At 40.8% G+C, this 20882-nt stretch overlaps 1 protein-coding gene across 1 annotated transcript in view; it reads right to left on the reverse strand.

Moving 5' to 3' along the window:
• Positions 1 to 17541: 17541 nt before the first annotated feature.
• Positions 17542 to 20882, reverse strand: part of MTX2 (metaxin 2) — a 33887-nt gene continuing 30546 nt past the window's right edge. Inside the window, exons 8-10 of the mRNA XM_069020584.1 lie at positions 20665 to 20790; positions 19973 to 20049; positions 17542 to 18032 (exon numbers count right to left, since the gene is read on the reverse strand). Of these exons, the coding sequence (XP_068876685.1) occupies positions 17825 to 18032; positions 19973 to 20049; positions 20665 to 20790 (411 nt within the window). The 3' untranslated portion in view covers positions 17542 to 17824. The remainder of the gene's footprint in view (positions 18033 to 19972; positions 20050 to 20664; positions 20791 to 20882) is intronic.

Here is a 20882-nt window from a genome sequence, read left to right on the forward strand (position 1 = left end):
TGCAGGGCCTTGCTGTGAAGAGCCCTGGAGCCATGACACATAAAAAGGGGTGGGGGAAAGGCTTAAATTGTCACAGAGAAAATAAATTCCATGTCCTAAAGCTGGCTGTTTAGATACGTGGGGTTGTAAATGAAGAGTTTTAAATATTTCTTCACTGTAACATGATGTTCCCACTTGCTAGGAAGGCATTTGTGTTCATGGAAAACAAAATCAATATGCACTTATTCCAATAGATTGTTTGAATATTCCAGTAAAAGTTCGTTTTATAATAACAGATTAGTGGTGAAGTAGCATTTAGCTATAATATCACACCGGTTTTGAGTAGTAATATCAAAGCTAATTTTACCATTTAATGAGAATGAATCAGCACAGTGGGAAATACCTTTTGTAGCACATTACATATTTGCAATTCCTTCCAATTATATTTATGTCTTCCGTCTGAAGAGAGTTCATTGTGTTTTCTTCTTGCTATTCCAGTCTATTACACCTGTGTGGACTCCTCTGAGTCTGTGTACAAATATGCATGTACACACAAACTCTCTTTAATTTGATTTAAGTAACTTTGGCCCAGGAATAAGCGTGCCAGGAGTGCTTGGTAAGCCTCCTTAAAGCCACACTATAAAAGCAGAGAAGGTTTCTTATGAAGTATTTCCTAATGTGTTAAATAGTTCTGGATTCTTTTAGGAAGTTCATAAGAAGGGGTATTTCAGAAATGAGCTTAGTGAAATCAGAGCATTTTGATACTGTTTCTAATAGACAAAGATATCTTATTTCTGCTTTTCTCATATAGGTGTTGGAAGGGTTAAAACCAACCTTGATTTGTAATTATGAAAGCATTGTTTGAACTGCTTACAGTCTTCTAAAATCTTAATCAGAATGGCTGGGATTTGATGTGGCTTAAAATTATTTGCTTAAATAAAAATGTTTAACCATTTCTGATAAGAAGTTAAGAGAAAAATGGGTTGGTTTGTTTCTGTTAAAAAAAAATTAAACAGATGCTGAAAAACTTTTCCATGCATTGTCCCAGGGAAGTTTTGAGGGTTCTTGTGCCGCTATTCTGCTACTGTGTCTGTTCCTATTCTTGTGAAAAAAATCTATCACAATCAGCCAAGCCTCCAACAAGCAGGGTAAACACAAACTCCAAGTAAACCAGTAAAACCTGTTTTTTTACCAATAAACTAGTTTATTTGAGCTTGGAGCTTCAGCACTCTGTAGTAATGCAATCTCTGCAGGTGCCACTCCACTAGTCACTCACAGAGACTGGCAAAAACCTCATCTCCAGGACACAAGTGAGCATCTCCTGCACAGTGGCCATGGGACCCAGTCCCCGTGGTGTAGCTGCATTTTATACAAGCTATAAATTATTTAGAGAAGTGTATGTTTTAAGAAACAGTTGCATTTGTTACAGTAATATGGGGATTTTTAATAATTTTTATTCTCATAAATGATGAGCACGTTATCATACTGCTTATGGTTTAGTCCTGTATAAATAGTACTCAAAATTGTGCATATGTATCACCGCCAACTAGCTGAGCACTCTGGTGTATGCCTAATTTTAAGTAAGTTCCGTGGAACTTAAAGGTGATTTTGAAAAGTGTACTTTGAACGTTTTGCCAAATTTGACTAGACATCCAAGGAGTACCTTAGTCAAGTTCACTTGACTTCCCTCAAATATAAGCAAAACAATTGCTTTAACATTATATATGCAGGTGCTATTTCTGGAACTATCCATAACAACAAGATGTATCCCATGGGCTCAAGAAACTGCTTGGCAGCTGAGATTCTCTGCGTGTTTCACAGCTGAACAGATTATCAAATGGTTTGGGCCATGCAAATCACTGACTCCTAAGCCTGTGATGCCTATGGTGACTATAAGTGAGAAATTGTTTCATAACTAAATGCTTTTCCATTCACATATAGTGAGAAACACCACAGATCCATTCAGTACAACTGAGCCATCTGATTAAACTTTATCTTTTTTTATTCTTTGTGCGATCTACTACTTTGTGTGATCGTTTAAATATTGAAATGGCTGCTAACAGTTAAATACGGGTTATCTTGATCACACAGAAATAGAACACGACTTGGTTCCTCAGTGTATGTATCTGTATCAGCTCTCACATATCCTCTTACGAAGACTATAGACTGAACTCCTGTAAACAAGATCTCAATGAGGAGTTTCCTTTAGGAGGAGTTTCCTCCTAACTCAATTAGGAGTTTCCTACTTCCTTGGCTAAGTAGCTGTGTTTCTTCATGGGGAAATGTGGAAGTGCATTTATACTCTAGGGAAAATTTCTTAAGAGATGTGTGACCAAGGAGTTTGCAATCTGAATTTCCAGGTAGCTGAAGCAAAGAAGGACCAACAGTCACAGCTTCAGAACTGCTGGTAGGAGGTGACCACTGGGGTCAGAAATTGGAAACCAGGACTGGGCTGGCTTGTAATTTTTCTTGCCTTTGTTTTGTCTTTTCTGAGACTTTTTTCACTTACTAGTGGAGATGTCTCAAAAGCAGAGAAGTCTGCCACAAAAGCAAACCTGGAGAGAGATCATGTGAGGCATGTAGAGCAGATTCTAGTGTGGAGCTAGTTCCATTTAACTAGAAGCCCATTGTGATCCTGAAATGCTTAGAAATGTAAGCATTACATTCAAATGGGATGTTGGAAGCAGGTTGTTGCTTGCAAGTTTGTTCCAGCCTGCAAGCTTGCTACAGCTTGTGAATTTAATTTTAGCTCTGGAACTTGCTTCAGTTTTGTACGGTTACTGAAAACCTGAAAGAAGCCAGATTTCTTACATGCACCAAGAATAGCATGACAGTATTTTCTCAAGAATTGACACACACACACACCCCAAAACAGTGCCCCTCAGCACCAAGGGCTCGAACCAGGTTTTCCCACATGTCAAACACATGCTGGACCACTGCTATATAATAGCAATAGTTCCCCACCCCTTTCCTCCCAGGAGCTACAAGGATTTAATTACTGAGTTTTTCCCAGCCTCAGAAACCAAGAGACACAAAGACAGGAGCCAAAGTTGCTTGGTGCTGAGATTCATACTGTGCCCTGCTTTGCCTTGTCTCTGCTGCCTGCCTTGCAAATAAATAAAATGTTTCAAAAGTTAGAGCAGCGTTGGTTTGACTAACAGCCTGCTCCTTGCAAAGTATTTGTATTTGAGCCTATTGAACATTCATTATGTATCAGGTACTCAGCCTTGTAAAATTGATCCAGGAAAGGTTTGCTGCACCAGCTGTGCTCCTGCCTTGCTGGCTGCATGTCGAGGAGTGCATTGTTTTTGCTGCACACTCGAGCAGACAGCACAGCTACAGTTCCCTGAAGCAGCCTGTGAGCAAGGGCACCAGAACAGCTCTTTTCCTGGCCATTAATTCAAACATCATGCAACCAGTCAAATGAATCTGTCCTCCTTTGGAGCTCTAGTGGAGATTGCTGTCCTCTCAGCTCCCTTGAAAGTCACCCCAACTCAGTAGCACATCTTCCTTTACTTGGAGTCCATGATAACTCACGGGCAGGCTCATTTTGCCAACAGATACGTATCACACGATGGCTTGAGTTGGAAGGAACCTTAAAGATCATCCAGTTTCAACCCCCTGCCACAGGCAGGGGCACCTTCCACTAGACCAGGTTGCTCAAAGCCCCATCCAGCCTGGCCTTGAACACTTCCAGGAATGGGGCATCCACAGTTTCTTTGGGCAAACTCTTCCAGTGCCTCACTACTCTCAAACCACACGGCCATCCCTGCCTGCCACCAACACACTGCTGTCTATAAACAGAGCTGACATGAAAGCAGCAGGCATGGTAACACCCCATGAGACCGCAAACATATCTCTTATGGCCCTCTTCTCTAAGGCTGTGCCACAGCCTGGCTGGGTTTTCCTGGTTTTCTTAATTCTGATCACACGTCAGAGCTAAGAGTGGCACATCATCCTTGAAAGAGCCCTTTAAAAATGTCTGTGTAGGCAGTCTCATCTCAGCACCAAGCCCAACTGCTCTGGAGAAATGTGCATTTTAAGGAGAAACAGCTTTGGCAGTCCATCAGCTTTCCTGTGTTTGTTGCTGCTGCATATTTTATGTCACCACTATACTGCAAAATGAATACTCCATATTACAAAATTAATATTGGAAATATTTCCTCTGCATTTTATGGACTTTATTTGTGCTTTGTTTTCCTAAGATTGTCTTATTTTTCCCTCTGGATAATTAATTGTATTATTATCAAGGGCAAACAAGCCTGGAAGTAATCTGATTTAATCCTTAATTATTACTTATGATGGGTTTTATATTAGATACCAGGATTGCCAAATGCCATTTTACAAGCTAGAACAGAGAGATGTACAGTGAGCTGGGGCACTGGGATTACTCTGAGACCGCCTCAGTGAGGTTTTTCAGCAGTGGCAACAGCCATTGTGTGTTGTGAGGTTTGGTTTAAGTTGCTGTTGCTCTAATCAAGCTAACAGGGACAACACTTGGACAGGAAACTGAAAAAATTGTAAACATTTTAAAGCTGAGCTGAGAGCACCCACCTGCATAATTTCCTCAGGCGTCCCAGCCTTCCTCTTTGGCAGCAGCTGTTGTCTGGAAGGTTGCACAGAGCAACTGCTATGAAAAGGAATAAAAGAGAAACTGAAAGATCACTGCACATGTGTTTAATATCATCTCTGGGAAGGCGGTGGGGTATTTCTGAGGCTTCTTTTGAAAGCTGGCATGGTTGTATTTCCCCCTAGAGCATACCTGGCTGCCTTGCTTGCAGAAATCCTGAACAATACAGATGAAACTTTGGGTTCTCTGAAGTTCACAGATAAACCACACCTGGCATCAGTGACAAGGAGGGAGTGAGACTCCGATTTTTCCCTAGTCTTCACTTCCAGTCTGCCCTGAGAGCAAGGGCATGGATTTGGCTGTGTCAAACATCCTGCTTTGAAAGTCTGCTTGGAATGCTGAGGATGACCTGAAGAAGTTGAGTGCAGGCCTGTGAGCAATCCATTCCTAGGAGGACAGTGATAGTGCACAAGTGAAATAGGGATGTCTCCATGTAGGGAAGACACATCTTTTGAGATCATTTCCAGGCTTCTTGGAAAGGAAACCCTGCACTGAAGCCCTTATGTTTGGCACTGTGTAGGCATCAAAATCAATAGCAGGGCAGCACCATTCTGCTAAAGATGGGCTTGCAGACCCTGGGATCGTGCTGTCCTCAGCAGGGTTAAACTTTCTGCATTACTCCAGGATGGGGAGGGAGCTGGAGCTGTGTCCTCAGGTCTAGCAAGGTAGAAAATACCTGATTCCAACTCAATTTACCCAGAAGAGCAAATTGCTTTTAAATTTCTCTTTTTCTCTCTGTCTTTTTTTTTTTTTTTTTTGGTTTTTAACTTGAAGAGTGATTGCAATAATGGAGCTGAAGGGTGACAAAATATTGAATGAAAAGTGTTTTATTTAAAATAGGGCTTTATAACTCCTGGCAAGTTCCAGACAAATTATTCCTTAAAACTCCTTATTGTTTATGGCTGTCCACATTTGAAATTTAGTTTACCTGAAGATTTAGGCGTAGTGCTAAATAATTACATGGCAGGATGATCTGTTCTTTTTACATAAGATTATAATATTTTTTAAAATCTATCCATGGAGTAGTTCAGTAAAATCTATTCTTCAGCAGCTATTTTGGGTTAGCTCAATGCATAGTCTAATAGAGGTATTACTTCTGCTGCAGAGTAATGAATCATATTTGCAGTCAAGAAGTCACTTGTGTAATTGTCATTAAATATAACAAATACAGGGCTATTTAAAGAATTTCAAGACTGCCTGATGTTCTGGAAGACACTGTTTCTCTGGAGAGAAAGGGTAGAAGCCCCTTATTCCAGCTGTTCCCAGTGGTTTAATATGGAAGAAAGGGCACTGTCAGGATTTGTGCAATGGGATATTGTCACGCTTTTGCAATTCCTATGCAACGTGAAAAGAGGGCTTGTTAATTTGGAAAATTGACTTTTAAGCAGGGTATAAAAGTATAGGAGAATTCCTCTGCACATTAAAGCCCTGGTTATTGATTTTAAACCCATTCTCTTTGATTATTTATTCTGAGCCCTGTGTTAACACAGGACTTAAACCCCATATTGCAAATCAAAGCAGAAGCTCTGAAAATACTGATTGTTGCAGACAAATTCCCTGGTGCTTCATTTGACAAAAAGATGGATTAGAACAAACTCCAGAGTGTTATTATTACCACCTACATGAAAGATTGTTTCTTTTATTTGTATTAATTACTGATTAGTGCTTTCTGTATCTTCAGCTCTTTCAGATCTTTTGAATGAGATGTATTGCTTTCCATAGTTTCTTATCTAAAGGGAACCCTGACAGAAAACTGGTATCTAGCCATTGTGCACATTGATGTGCTGAGACACTGTTCTTCAGGGAAAACCCTGGGTGAGATTCTTGGAGAGGTAAAAATAAGTTCACAGGTAATAATGCAGACAGATAATTTTCTATCCAACAAAATTGTCCCGAGTAAATCTATAGTTTTAAACTGAAGCACAGAAGGAGAAGGAAGCTGAGTGCGTGGGGCTCCTTGGTTGTGCGGTGCTTGGGGAGCAGCCCCGAGCTCGCTGCAGTCCCAGCTGTAGGAGGAGAGTGGGCAGTCCCTTGCTGGGTGGCTGTCCAATCCTGCAGGGATGCCCAAACCGCTCCTCCAGGCAAACTGGCACTGCTGGCATTGTCTGCCTGTGGAAACGTCTGGCTGCTTTTAGTTACTTTGAAAGAAACCCAGCGGAGTGGGTCCTACCCCAACTGGGACAGAGAACTGTGGGACATGTCCTAGCCAAGGGCATCACGGGCAGGGTGGCTTCCGACTGCCAAGTGCAACGTTACCAGCCAGCCCTGGGGCTGGCAGCTGCTCCCAGTCCTCACAGCTTGGTGGTTTTGGTGGTCTCAGCTAGGGGTGGAGAGTGTCCTCACACAAATCGCCTGGGTCTCACTGCTCCGGAGGAGCAGAGGCCTTTTTCTGTGCCTGGGAAAAGGCACTAGAAGAAGCAGCAATTACATAGAGAGGTGGAGGATGTTGTGCTTGAGAACTTTAAAATGTTACTGAACCCTTGTTTCTCCATGGAGATCTCAGAACAGAAAACTCCAAGGCAGGTTGCCAAGAGTTAAGGCTGCAGGTTCAGCATCCTATCTGAGAGTTAGAAAAAATAAAAAGGAGGTTTCCTGAGGTTCAGTGGTTTGGCTGTTGTGTGTTTTGTGCATAAAACTGACCACAATGTTTTGGATGCTAGGAAGTGAGGCAAGGTATCAATTAAGGTATCAATTAACATGAGACCAATATTTTGCCAGGTGACTGCATGAAATTCAGTGATGAACCTTTCATGGTCCAGGTTATGTTAAAAAGGGTAGTTTTAAAATAGCCTGTTGTGCGTCATCAGTTGATATGTCATTTTCCATAATTCATGAGCACTAGGGCAAGATTAGACAATGGAGCCTTGAGTGAGAATTCATTAATTTCCTCCATGGTTCTAGAAATGTCAGAGGTGTAAAGCTGAGAATAATAAAAGTCAAACTCCATAGATATATCTACTGTGCTAGAAAGAATATTACTCTGAGCATCTCTGATAGTATACAGTGTCTTAGTGTGCATGTGTCTTTAATTGGTATGCAAGGAGTTTATCTGCTTTACTGCCTGCACTTATCAGAAAAGATATAAAATGGGATGGTGATAATGGCTGCCTTCAAAGAAAAAGATATGTTCTTTCAAGGGTGTAAGTGCAATAAATCTTTCTGCTTTAAGGGCTCACTGGAAGCAGAAAGATTCTGTTCTGCTGACAACTGAATGTGGGGGATTTTCCCAGGGGAAAACAAATCACATTTCTCTATTCAAAATATAGTAAAAAGTCACTGAAATGTGGTACTCCAGAATGTATATTACAATATTTCCTACTGACTCCTTTACCAATTAAGCACAGTTCGCAAATGGTTAATCGAAGGTGTCTGGCACTGAATATGTTTAGAATACACTTGTGAGCTCCCACAGTAATCTGTGGTTCAGATTTAAAAAACAAAAGACTAAAAATAAGTGGTCAGCTTTAGGCCTTTTTCTAAACTATACCACAGGAATTAATTTGCCAGGAACGAAAGAGACAATGCTGAGTTCATTGCTATTCCAGAACCATTCTGCACATCTGTGGAAAGCAAAGTTAATACTACAGGTACCTACTGGGTCTCAAAGGGATCTTCTGTGAGTCAAAATCATTTTATTTACTTTAGAAAAGCCCACATTATTCATAAGAATCAAATGTTGTGCTGGACTGTTATAGCAAAACAAAACAGACAAGGGTGTTTTAAATTAATCTGTCAGTATGGTGCTTTCCAGTGCTCACTTTGTTCATGCAGCCAGCAACTCATGTTAGCATGAATTTAAATAATTCTTCTTGCTTTGAATAATGACCATGAAAGTTGAGTAATGGTATCTAGGAAATACCTGAACTTTTGAGGAGCTGCCTCTTATCTAGGACTGTTTGCTTGCTCCTCATCTCCCCCCGCCCCTAATTGCAGGGAGGTGCTCCACACAGCATAGAACTAAACATAATACAATTTGATTTGTGTTGCAGTGTTCTCCAAAGAACAAATCTGTAAAATTACAACATGTGAAAGCTTAACACAATGATATAAAATGGCAGTGGCATGGTTCATATCTTAAACTGACAGACTGATGGTGATTATTGCAAGGACAATGCCCTGCATATGTCAAACGATTTGCAAATAATTTATGTCACCTTATCCTCCATTATTGTTTTTGCAGAGGACATAAACTGTGTCACTAATATTAAACTGTCGGCACAAAAAAGCCTACCTCAGCTCTTTCCTAGCTGAGAATGCAAAGACATCTGCACAGAGACAAACATGCATATGGCCATCATTTGTCCAACATCTTACACATTGTGAAGGTTTTTTACTTGAAATGCCAACCTATGTGGCAGATGATGTATGTGTTTCTTCAGTCCTGTGATTACCAGCACAGAGCTGCTCTGCAGTGCTCTTCACCTCATCAGTTCCACAAGCTGCACTCCAAGGTGTGTGAAACATTTGCAGGGAGATGGCATCTGACATGCAGCAAGGCAAAAGCATTCTGGTGTGAATATTTGACTCCAGATTTTGTTCAAATCAGGGTCAGATTCTGACCTGGAGAAATTAGTGTGGGTAGAGATTTAGCACTACAAAATAGCAATTTGAAAACTGGAATGAATATATTTTAAACATGGGGAAGCAGAAGAAGGTGGTGCTGTCTCCTGGGTGACTCCCAAGGGGCTGTAAAGGAGAGGGGAAGGGGGAAGGCTTTATAAATGACCTGGGCTTTATTCTTCTGGAAATAAGCAGAGGACAAGGCAATCTTAGTAATTTCTGTTTGTTAAGTTGCATCATCTCAGCTGCTGGGTTCTTTGTTTAGGTTTTGATAGTTCATTTATTACTACCAAAAAATGTCTTTGAAGGGTGATTTTCAGAGGCTGTTGTGGTTAAAAATGCAGCAAAGAGTGCAGTGTGGTGGTTGGAGCGTGGAGTTGGGAAACCAGCCTTCAGCCTCCTGCTCTAGATTTTGCCCTGCTCACATTTGGGACAAATTATTTGCAACTGCTGTGGCTTGACTTACTCGTATGTCAGGCAGGTTTTTCTGTGTGACTCATCCACTTGGTTAAATTCACCAAGTATTTCATAATCTTCAGCTAGAAATCACTCGTTTGATTGCAGATCAGTGGCATTTCAAATAAGATGCATCAAATAGTTTCTCTTGGCCTCAGTGCAAGAGATGGCTCCAAATCCCCACAGTGAGGAGGACAATGCACTGACAAACTCACTGAGCTAAGGACTGGAAGGGAACTCCATTCTTTTACTGCTGCCAGTTTTTCCTCTTTTGGAAGCCTCATTTAAGCATTTTGAGCTTTTAACCCCCTCAGAAGTGAAGAATCTGCTCCTTCCCCTTCCAAGCTTTTCCCAGCCTGCTTCTCAGTAAATCAGAGTTTATGACCACATTGATAACTTTTTTGTGTTATAAGACATAAATGCCAATGAAATTTGAGAGAACTGCATTATCTATATGAGTTTTAATCTGACTTCCCGTTTTTCCGATGTTGAATTTTGTCAATCTTAAAAAAAATCCCAGTTAACACCAGTTACATTGTTATTGGAACTGTTTGTGATTATTGAGTTAGAAAGCAAATTTTAGGCATTTGAATCTTTTGGACACACAATGTGTTTCCTGTGGCAGCAGCTTTTGGACTCACTATAGATACACAGAGCACAAGGATGCAAGCTTGTAGGATGACTCTCTTTGCCTAAACGAATCCTTGAAAGCATGCTCGTTTCTCCAGTCGTGCTAAAGAGCTTTTACTGGCACATGGAATCTCTTTTGAAGCAGAGGGAGGAATCAAGTCCACAGGTGTGAGAACCTTACCCAGGAACGGGCCCCTTCCTCTTCTCAGTGCAGGAAGACCCTGAAGCATCAGAAAGGGCAGGGGAATCATGAAAGGATATCAGAGAGAAGGGGCAGCAGGAAGGGCCCCAGGAAGATGCACTGAACCAAACGAAAGTGCCTCCATAGAAACAGATCTGCAGGAGCTGTCCTGTGTGTGTCAAAAGCATTTCCATCAGATGATGGGCAGCTTTTTCCACAGCAGTGGTGTTGGGCTTTGCCTCAATGTGCTTTGGCATAACAGCAAGACCTTTGCACTCACACTTGTGTGTAATACACAAGTCATGGTCAGCCCTTTGGTCTTTACACACACATGCAGAAGCCTACCTGTCTTCTGCAAAATGTTATAACCTTTGACAAAATATGCTGGAAAGTTTATTTAAGTAGATAAAAACTTACCCTTCCCATAATGCCCCCAAACTACTGATCTTCATCAACTGGTTCCTTAAACATGCCACAACACAGACTTCAAACTGAAAATGAAAGAGATCATGGTGATAGTCAGTAATCTCTGTTATATACTTCTTAGCTAGGAGGCATCATAGATCAAGGTGCTACACACTTATGAGGAAAGGAGCCAGTAAAAACTGCAGAGGAATTTTAGGGAGCAATTTACAGAAATTAAGTTAGAAACAGCAGTGGACCTAAAGAGAAGTTTTCACTGTCTTGACAAGAGCAGAAAGTGGCTAGCTCTTAATCTAACAGTCGTGTGATAACAACTGAGAGACAAAGAATCATTTCCACAAGATAATCTCATGCAAAAATCCTGTGCATTGGTGAAAAAACTGTTGATCTCAGCAGTGAAAGAATGGTGTAACCAGAAACAGATGCCTTCAAAGTCAAGAAACCTGGACAAAATTGTATTTTGTAGCCAAAAGTTGAAAGAGATCTCACCAGACATGAGATCACAGCAGGGAAAACCTGAGATGTATGACCAGGGAGGTGGACTAGCTGTTGACAAATTTTTGGCAGCAAGAAGTGATAGAAAAGGTAAATTCATCCAGAGAGAAGATAACTTTGGAACAGGTAGATGGTCTGGGGACTGGGTGATGCCATAGTCTGACCAGACCGGCTGGGTGGTGATTGGTCTTCTTTGCAGCTCTACAGAATTTGTCATGGCTAAGCTGCACTGGTTCCTCCCCTTGGTACCTACAACAAGGTTCATTCAGATACATGCTGGTGACTTCCTGCTTAGCCTCAGAAAATTGTCTTTTGTTTGCTGCTGCTTATGTTTTCTGTGAATGATCATCCTTTCTGTGAATGATCATCCTTTTCATTCTTATTTCAAATCTTTCTATGTGAACTGAGAACACAGACTGGAAGACTGATGATTTGAGCAGTGCTTGAAGGGAAGGTGACAATCATGCCCTACGTGCCTAAGATCTCTAATTTTCTTCTTAAATGCGGAATAAACTTTTAGGTATAAAAAAATCTAGATGAGAAAACATCAATGTGACACAAAGCTTACTTACAAAAACCGTGTTTATTGACAAACTGGGTTACTGTCAACCGAGTACTGTCAACCCAGGGCTACTGTCAGGAGAGGGGCAAGTTCATGTTGACCTCTCATGTCAGCTCATTGTTTCAAGTCAGCTCCTGAGCACACCAGCTTGTAGACAGGAGTTACTTTGGCTGCCACAGATGTCATGTGTAGCATGGATGGCAGTCCATCTGTGTCAACAGTGTGAAGTTCTTTTTCTCAACTAGCACCAAATTTGAGGTCTGCAGCAATAAATGGGAATGGTTGATACTCTTTATGAAAGAAGCCTGTCCTTTCTTTCTAGATCATGAATTACTTGGAGCCGAAAGGGGTCTCTAAAGCTCTCACTGTTCAAACTTTTTCTTGTAAGTCTCAACAAGCAAAGAATCAACATTCAGGGTTTTCAGAGGTGGTGCTCCTCTCCCAGGCTGAGTTCTTTGACCATAGTCAAGGCTAACACTCAATTTTTACATCTCATTTAAGAACTCAGGAATTAGCACTTCTGTGGGCATTTCTATACAGTAGCTCCTCAGCTCCCTGCAATGGGGTGTCAGGGAGGGGACACGGTGTCATGGTGATTTGGTGGCTTCACGTTGTAGCAGCACACACAGACCTCATTTCAATGCAGCCACTTCTGTGTAGGCCAACCCTTTCTGTATGTGAGATACATGTGGGATACACCTGCTCAGGCAGCTGTAATTTGTGGGCCCTTTTAGTCCCATAGGTGCCTAAGGGCCCCAGTATGGATACAGTTACCTGGGTGTGAACTTCACTCTATTGAGGTCACCAATTTTGTTTCCTGCACGCCTGTTATTGCCTTCACACAATGGTATTTTGCCAGGCTGGTAGCTGTTCCTATGGCAAAACCTTCCAGCCTAGACAAGCCCTAGAAACTTAAAGTCTTTCATTTCTTTCAAGGCAGTTACACAACGGGCCTCAAGCTCCCTGCCAAATGCTGGTTTTTTACACAGTTGGCACTGGGGATGTGAGCAAACCTGTGAAGCAGATGAGTGTGTGTTAGTCAGAGAATGACAGAAGAGAGATCAGCCAGGAAGTTTCAAACTGCATCAGGCTAGAGCCTGACTTTGCTAATGCTTTCTACTTCCTACTCCTACTTTTATCCTAAGATCAGATAACGAGTAGCAGTTTTTCTTTGTAACAATTCATTAATCAGAGAAATGATCCTTGCTGGTGTTTAGATGTTTTACTTAATTTGGTACTTCTGGCCTGCTGCCCCAGTAGTGCCAAAATTATTATTTCTCACCCAGCAGGTGATAAATAACAACTTCAGTCATGATTAATACCATGAATTTCTCAACCTGACTAATGCAAAAAACTTCAAACCTGCAGAACAAGTGGGTGCTAATTGTTGTGAGAGCCATTGGAGCTGCACTCTGCTTATAAAGAAAGAAAGCCACAGGAAATGAAGTGCTTTCTAGCAGCACAGCTGATCCTAAGAGGCATCATTAAGTGCAGCTCAGCAGTATTTTCCATGTGTACGGCTATGCTATAGCCTCTTTTTTTCCACTACACTGAGCTTTAAGTACATTTGAGAGGCAGGAGATTGCCAGGTTATTTTTCTTTCCCTGGGGAGGAAAAGGAGAAATAAAACAAAAGGCAGAGGAAACAGCAGATTAATATCTCGTTAACACCATGCAATACTAAAATTTTTATAACTGATATAAGAAAAGTGATAGATCCTACCAAAGCTGCTCCCACCAAAGCTCCTTCACATGTCTTTCTTGAAATCTCATCACATCATAAAAGGCAGCATCAAGAGGCTACCCAGTCAAGGAGAACTTGCTTCAGAGAGGGACAGGAAAACCAGAAGATCAGGATGGACTGTCAGCTGGAAACAATGATCCAATACTATAAATTAGCCTGTGGCTGAGATCCTGGCCACTCTCAAATCACCATCTGGTTTGCCACAGCATGTGGTGGAGATGGGTGGTTGCTCCTTTTCCTGTGCCATACTTGCAGTGGCACAGGGCACACAGGATCTACCATTCAGCTGTGTGTACGGTGCTGTGCTGGTCAGGCAAACGAGACCTTCACATCTGGAACTGGCACCATGCATATTTCTCATAGGAGCAGACACCAAAATCCAGCAAGGGCATGAGCAGGTAACTGTGCTGAGGGGGGTCTGTGCTGAGCAATTCCACAATCCATTCCACAATCTCAAAGAAGCATGTGAGGAATGGAGGAGCAGTCCTGGTTTCACCAGGATTTTCCCAATTTTTTTAGCTCTATCAGGTGAAGAAAGTATCTGCTACTTTCTAACTTGAGCACCTACCTATGGAGCTATTAACTTGTGGAACAAAAAGACTGTGAGAAGCAAACCACAATAGGCAAGTGGTTCTTAATCAAACTCAAACTCAGGTATGTCTATCCATTTGTAGCTCTGAGAACTTTTGTGACTTTGTATGCTGTTTTGGTTGAGTAATTCCTGCACTTCCTGGTGGGGCATATTCAGAAAGTGTATGATAATCCATGGTGCTCCTGACATTCTTTCTGTTAGAAACCTAAATTTTGTCTTAATTTGGGGAAACTTTAGAAGTTCTAGCTATCTCTCTTCACTCAAAATAGCCTGTAGGAACTTTGTGGTTTTGAGCCTGAAAAGCTAGAAAGAAAATCATCATCGCCACTGTTCTGCTATGTGAAATAAACCACAGCCTTCCTGGCCTGATTCCTGTCTCTTGTGCAGCAGTCATGGGAGACCTTCTAGAAACACCCACAACCCAAGGCTAAAATTCTCACAGACTGCACGTGCACAGCCTTGTCTGCTAGAGGGCCACTCAGACCAGCAGAAAGCCCTCGCTACATCACCTTGGAGAAGGCAGGTCAGTGTCTTTGCTCAATCCCCTTGCTACAAAGGCTATCGTGTTTGGGTTGGTTTGGGGTTTTTTTTCCACCCTTAATTTGTTTTATTGCTGGTGTTGTTAAAACTTCTCATTCTTTTTCCTGAACTGTGCACAGCGTTTCAGGAGCAATCAGTGTAAAAAACTGCAGCTTCACTGAGTTAAAGCACGGCTTGCCAAGCAAGCTTGGTCCTTGGAGCTCAGCCCAGTCTGCTCTACAGCACTTGTCATGCTACCAATGTCACTTAAAAAAGCATAATGTTTTCTTGTATTTATGAAGTACAAAGTACGTCTTTTGGCTAGGAATTTAATAGCTATTTTCAACACTGGTAGCAAAGCCAAGATTTTCCTTCTAAGTTTAGGTATCACCTAGAATGAGGTGCAGCCTGAACTACAAACCAGCCCTGTAGCAAACATGCCATACAGAAAGAATCCTTTTCAGTCAAGGAAGTAAGGAATGCTTTTTTCCATTTAAATGAAATTATCCAAGTCACACACAAGGAATGAGGGGTGGTTAAACTTTCAGAAACTTCAGTGTAACTTGAGAGCTCAGTCTCTGCTTGTCCTCTCACTTCAATATTGAAAATTCGATGTGATTTGCCTGTCTCTGTATCCTTAAGTGGAGTCTGAGTACCTCAGGTGGATTTACACAAACTTTGTTTGCAAGAGATCAGTATCTTTTGCCCAACCACTTCCACAGCATTTATTTTCCAGATGAGACATTCAAAGCAGGTTAATGCATATCAATCACTCTGTGGGGATTTTACTACTCTGAAGTTATAAAGCCCGTTGTATGTTACTGCACAAAATTTGCAATAACTTGCTGTTCAGTATTCAAGGTGTTGTATTACCAGAGCTTCCTCTGCCTCACCTTGCCAGAATATAAAAAGTTTCATTCAATGCTGTTTCAAAGCAATTGTTGAAATTTGGTTACAAGGTGGCTAATGGCCACTGCAGCCTTGAAAGAGGAGGAACACATGCCCACTTGCACATTTTCAGACTGCATAAAAATTAATAGGTAGGTTTAGCAATCCATTAAGTAAATTATTCCTGTAGTTCAGTCTACTGGTAGCAAGATTGCTAAAACAACAGAAGCTTAAAATCTTTCCTCATGAATGGTGCTTTGCAAATAGCAGAAGGGTAAAAGACCAGTTTAATTACTCTGGACTTAGATACTTGAGTGTTCACACAGGATTTCCCCATCCCCATGGCACGCTAACTGTAGTCTATGAGTGCTCAAAGTAGCATGTATCAAAGTGTTCTCTCCAAACTTAAAAAAAATACAAACAAAAAAAACCTCCACCCAACATCACTCAACAAATTCTTTTCCAGTTTTTTTTCAGGAGTTGAATTAATGCAGAAAAGCAAGTTTGAAAGAAATGTCTGGGTTCTCAGCTACCAACTGCTTTGATAGTGGAACTGGTCACTGAGCAGTCAGGAGCTGATGGGGTTTAGTTTAAAAAGGTATTCAATGTAGAGATATGAAATTTTAAGACTGAAATGCAGGACAAGGGCAATTTACCTCTCCTGGCAAAAGTGGTTTAATGAAAGACCAAGATGCCCTTACATACTGATACTTAGTGGATTTGACTGCAGTAGGACTTAGGACTGTTGTATCAAAAAACAGGCAGTATGAATTCAGCTCCATTTTCCAGTCCAGCTGGCAAGAGTGGCCCCCAGCAAAAGAAGTTTGAGTAAGCAGGAGTGGTTCAGGAACCTGTCCTGGGAGACCCAGCCAGTCCAAGGCATGCAGCTGCTTTCAGCTTGGTTTTTAAGAGAGAAGGAAATGGCAGCCAAAACCCCATGACCATTGTATAACCAGTTCAAGCCATTAAATGTTTTGACATTGAAGCATATAGTCAAAAGAACATATTTCAAAGTAAGAACACAATGGTTCCAACCAGCCAAACAGCCTGACCTGGTTCCCACTTGTGCCCATGACTTCCTGCATGCACAAGGTTTGTTTTTGCCACCAGCATGTTCCTGGAGTTGCTGGTGCTTTTGAAAAAGCATCAAATACAACTAACAGAGCAGAGCAGTACCACTTAATGCACCTGAAATAATACTAGCCAGATCAGTCCTTGCCTACACACAAGTATTCCCCCTTGAAAAGTTCAATGTTGCCAGGGTTTTTGGAGCACCATAATGATATTTCTTTGTTTACTTCTGTACCATTGTGGCTATATGTACCAATGATAACACAGAGGCAGGATGGAGACATGCCAGCTACTGGCTCATAGTAAGTCCTTTTCTATGAGAACCACATCTGGTACATCAAAGTTCAGAAGCAATGTTAACATACTGGAAGTGGAAACAGGGAGGCAGACACCTAGCAAATTAATTTCTTAAATAAATAGCAGTACAAGCTGGGGACTAAAACTGGGAAATTACAGAAAGAAAAAAATTATAATCAAAAATCCAAAGGTGAATGAGAAATAAAAGCAGAGGCACAGCACACACAAGATGAAGGACTGACAGCCAGAAGCTACTTTGACACAAAAATAGGAACTGACTGAATAAGATCACAAGTTGTGTGCTACAGAGCTCCAAGACATTTTTTTCACCCAATTTCTGAATAAGTTTTAGCTGAGGCAGACAAACTTTAAGATCTCTGATGAGTCCTTTCATTCCCAGCCTAATCATTCTAACTAGTTTACAACTTTCTTCCAAGCATCCTGGAAAAAGGATCCCACTCGTGAACTACACAGACATTGAATTGAGTAAAAAAGGCATTTAGAAAGATCAGAAATAAACTTTCAGTGTTTTATTTTTTTGAAACATATACAATATTTTTCCAAGGTCACTTTACAGTAAGTGGGATACAGGCTATTAAAGTGGAAATGCTCATACAGACATTTCAGATTAAATGTGCACGGTGTATTCTACAACACAAAAACTGTATTTAACATTCTTTCTTGCTCCAGAATGATTTGGCAGCTTCAAAGAGCTAACACACATTTCCATTCTCAAAATCAATTTATTGAACAATGATAAACCCAAAACTGCAACATGATCCACGCCAAGCACCACGCTTATCTCAGCAAGGACCTCTTGGAAGATCGGGCTGCAACTGCAGAGCTGTCTTTCTCACGACCCTCAAAGTACTGCTGCTCTATTCGCCGACAAAACGCTGTGAGATTGCTGTAGTTCTTCACTTTTTCAGAGAGTTCATCAGTGATTAGTTGAGTAGTAAGGATTGTGAACAGATGTCCAAACACCAGAGCATCTAATTCAGTTGGTCTGTAAAAGCAAACAGAAAAAAAGCCGGGTATTTTGGAAGGCAAGTCCTGATCAAGAAAAACCCTGCTGTTCTGAGTAACCTGCAGACAGCCATGCAGTCTGAGAACTAGGATGAAATCAAGCAACACTAAACCAAATGCATGGTATCTGTGTATTGGGTATATTAAGAACCCTGCTTGTTCTCAGTATGGCATTTTCCTAGCTTTAGGGAGCTTGGAAATGTGGAAATAACATCTCTTCGATCAGACAGAGTTATTGATCTAGTTTCAAACCATGCTCCACGTTTTAGTCCTGTAACAAGGGCAAATGCTTATCAGGTGTTTTGGGGCTCTTGTTTTTCTTCTGCAGATGTCTATTAAAAAAACCCAACTATTATCTCACAAGGAAAATAAAAAGGAGAAGAGTGGAAGCTTAAGACTCCCGTTCCTTTTTTTGTGCTCTGCTACAGCTGGAAACTATTCAACCAACAAGGAAGGGGATTCCATGGTGGCAGCAGCTGGAAACATCTGTTTTCTGAAAGGGGACTACACAGAAGAAAACAGATATTTTGGGAATGTTTTCAGTCCCACCTTTTTTAGGTATGACCCTTCTGAATTGTCACCTTGGACCTTTAAGTAGTCCATGTATGTAAGTAGTCCATGTGCAAATTTTTTTTTTTCAAATATATTAATAACTTCAGAGTCCCCCTTTACTAGTGTTCAAGGTATGCAGCATGAAGCTTTCCTAACTGATAAATTTTTTTGCCTTTTTATTTGTGGATCACTAAGCACTCTCCAGTGGAGATACGGACCCCTGCATAACAAACTTTAATCTGTCAGCAACAGGCTGCTTTTCTTATTTAACTCCCAAAGACTCCCAGAAGTCAAAGACTCAAAAATAATGGACTAAAACCACATACTGAACAATATTTCACAGAACTAAAAAGTTTAAAGGTTGAAACTGTACCAAAAAAAGCCTGGTTAACAACCAACCAACATAAAATCCCCAGGTTAGAATTCTTTAGAAATACAGAAAGGAAATTTAAGAGATACTATGCTTAATAATCACAGGAGAAGATGCAATTTAAAATCGTCTTCTATAAGGCATATTTCTGTGTCCTCTGAATTAACACTACCCAACTAATCTCAACTTGGGACGGATTAAAGGGCAAAGACACAATGCAGAAAAATAACCAAATGCTGCCATTTGAAGACATCTCCCTGTCCAAATGTCGTAAACTGAAATCCAGACTTGAGCATTTCTACACTCATCTATGCACAGGAGACAAGAGAGAGCTAATGTGAGGTTATTTAAGTCCGTAACATTTCAAAAATATTGAATTATTGGAGAGAAAAAAAATGTTAAAGAGCACATTGCAATTGAAAGAAACTGGTGAGAGCAGAGGACATTCCATGGAGGTCAGGTCATTTCCTTTTTCTCTCCTGGCAATGTGAATCTTGGTTTTCACTTTGCATCTAGTTCTTTGTGGACCAGCTAGCTTCTCCCCCAGTTCTTAGAACTCACAGGCACCCTCATGCTAATTCAGTTCATTCAGAACTGCTCCTGCTGTTAAGACAAGCTGTCCTGATCAGGTTGGCACGACACACATTCACTCCTCTAGTAGAAAATGTTAGCCAAGAAATGCAAGTAAAGCTCTAAGAGTATCACTTTTAATAAGAAACTAACTGTATAAAAATGTACATTTGTAGCCTACATAAGCTGTGGTAGAATCTGTAGAGAAGACAAGCAAGAGCAAAACTAAATCATAAATACAACAAACTTACAGAAGCTTTCCCTTTAAAACCTTTAAATTTCATGTTTAGATTCCAGTCACACATTTGTATTTTTGCAACTAATCACGCTGCATTAAAATAAAATAGGAGTTTTATATATACACATTTGTATGTATGTGGGTATATATCTATTTCTCATATTGCTGGATGCAATGAAGAGTAACTTACTGCTTATTGAAGAAATATGGTTGTGTTCCTAATCTCTGGGAGAGAGCATGACAGCACTGATCTACATCTTCAAGCACCTATCAAAACACACAAGAAAGAAAGATCCATATTGTCAGGAATAAACACCATTGCAAGAAATAACCTCCTTCTTCTATTTGCACCGACAGTGGGAACAAGGAATATAACATGCTGGAATATCAAAGGCTGTTAAAGTCAGTCAAACCTACACAGTGGGCAGGTAGCTAAGTGTTACTTCATCTAACATATGATGTAAGGCAATTCTGATTAAGTGCTTCCCATAACATTTATAACTAAGCTTAATGAAAGGTACTGACTTAAACCTCACAAGCTGTCACAATCCCACAGAGTGCCTATTAGCATCATACAGGAAGCAGGGCACAGAACTTACAACCTATTTTCAGGACTACAGCCTAAACTAACACTGACAGAGTTGTTCACTCATGGCAAAACAGCCTTCCTCCCACCCCATCAGGTTGCACATAATTTTAAGATTTACTGCTGCCAAAGGCAAATACCTCAGTCCAGATAATGTTTTAAGAACAGAACATATATTTTACTACATCTGTTTCAGGAATGTGCTACTCTCCAAAGCCTATTACAAAAGAAAGGAAAGGAAAAGGAAAGGAAAAGGAAAACAGGGCAAAGAAATCAGGTTCACTTTTCATACTGACCTGTTCAAGTGTCTTTCCAGCCCATCCAATGGCTTTCATCTTTCGCCTAACCTCCCACTGCTTCTGATAGGACAAAATGCGGTTAAGAGGCCACGGATAAGGAGAGCCATACCTTGGGTGAGTAATCTTTGTTTAAAAACAGAAAGGTACTGTGTTATAATACAAGAAAACACAGATATTTCTTGAACAAAACAGCTAATATTTAAACATTCCTCTCA

The sequence above is a fragment of the Aphelocoma coerulescens genome, chromosome 7, assembly GCF_041296385.1.
Source record: "Aphelocoma coerulescens isolate FSJ_1873_10779 chromosome 7, UR_Acoe_1.0, whole genome shotgun sequence".
In the NCBI taxonomy this organism is placed as follows: domain Eukaryota; kingdom Metazoa; phylum Chordata; class Aves; order Passeriformes; family Corvidae; genus Aphelocoma; species Aphelocoma coerulescens.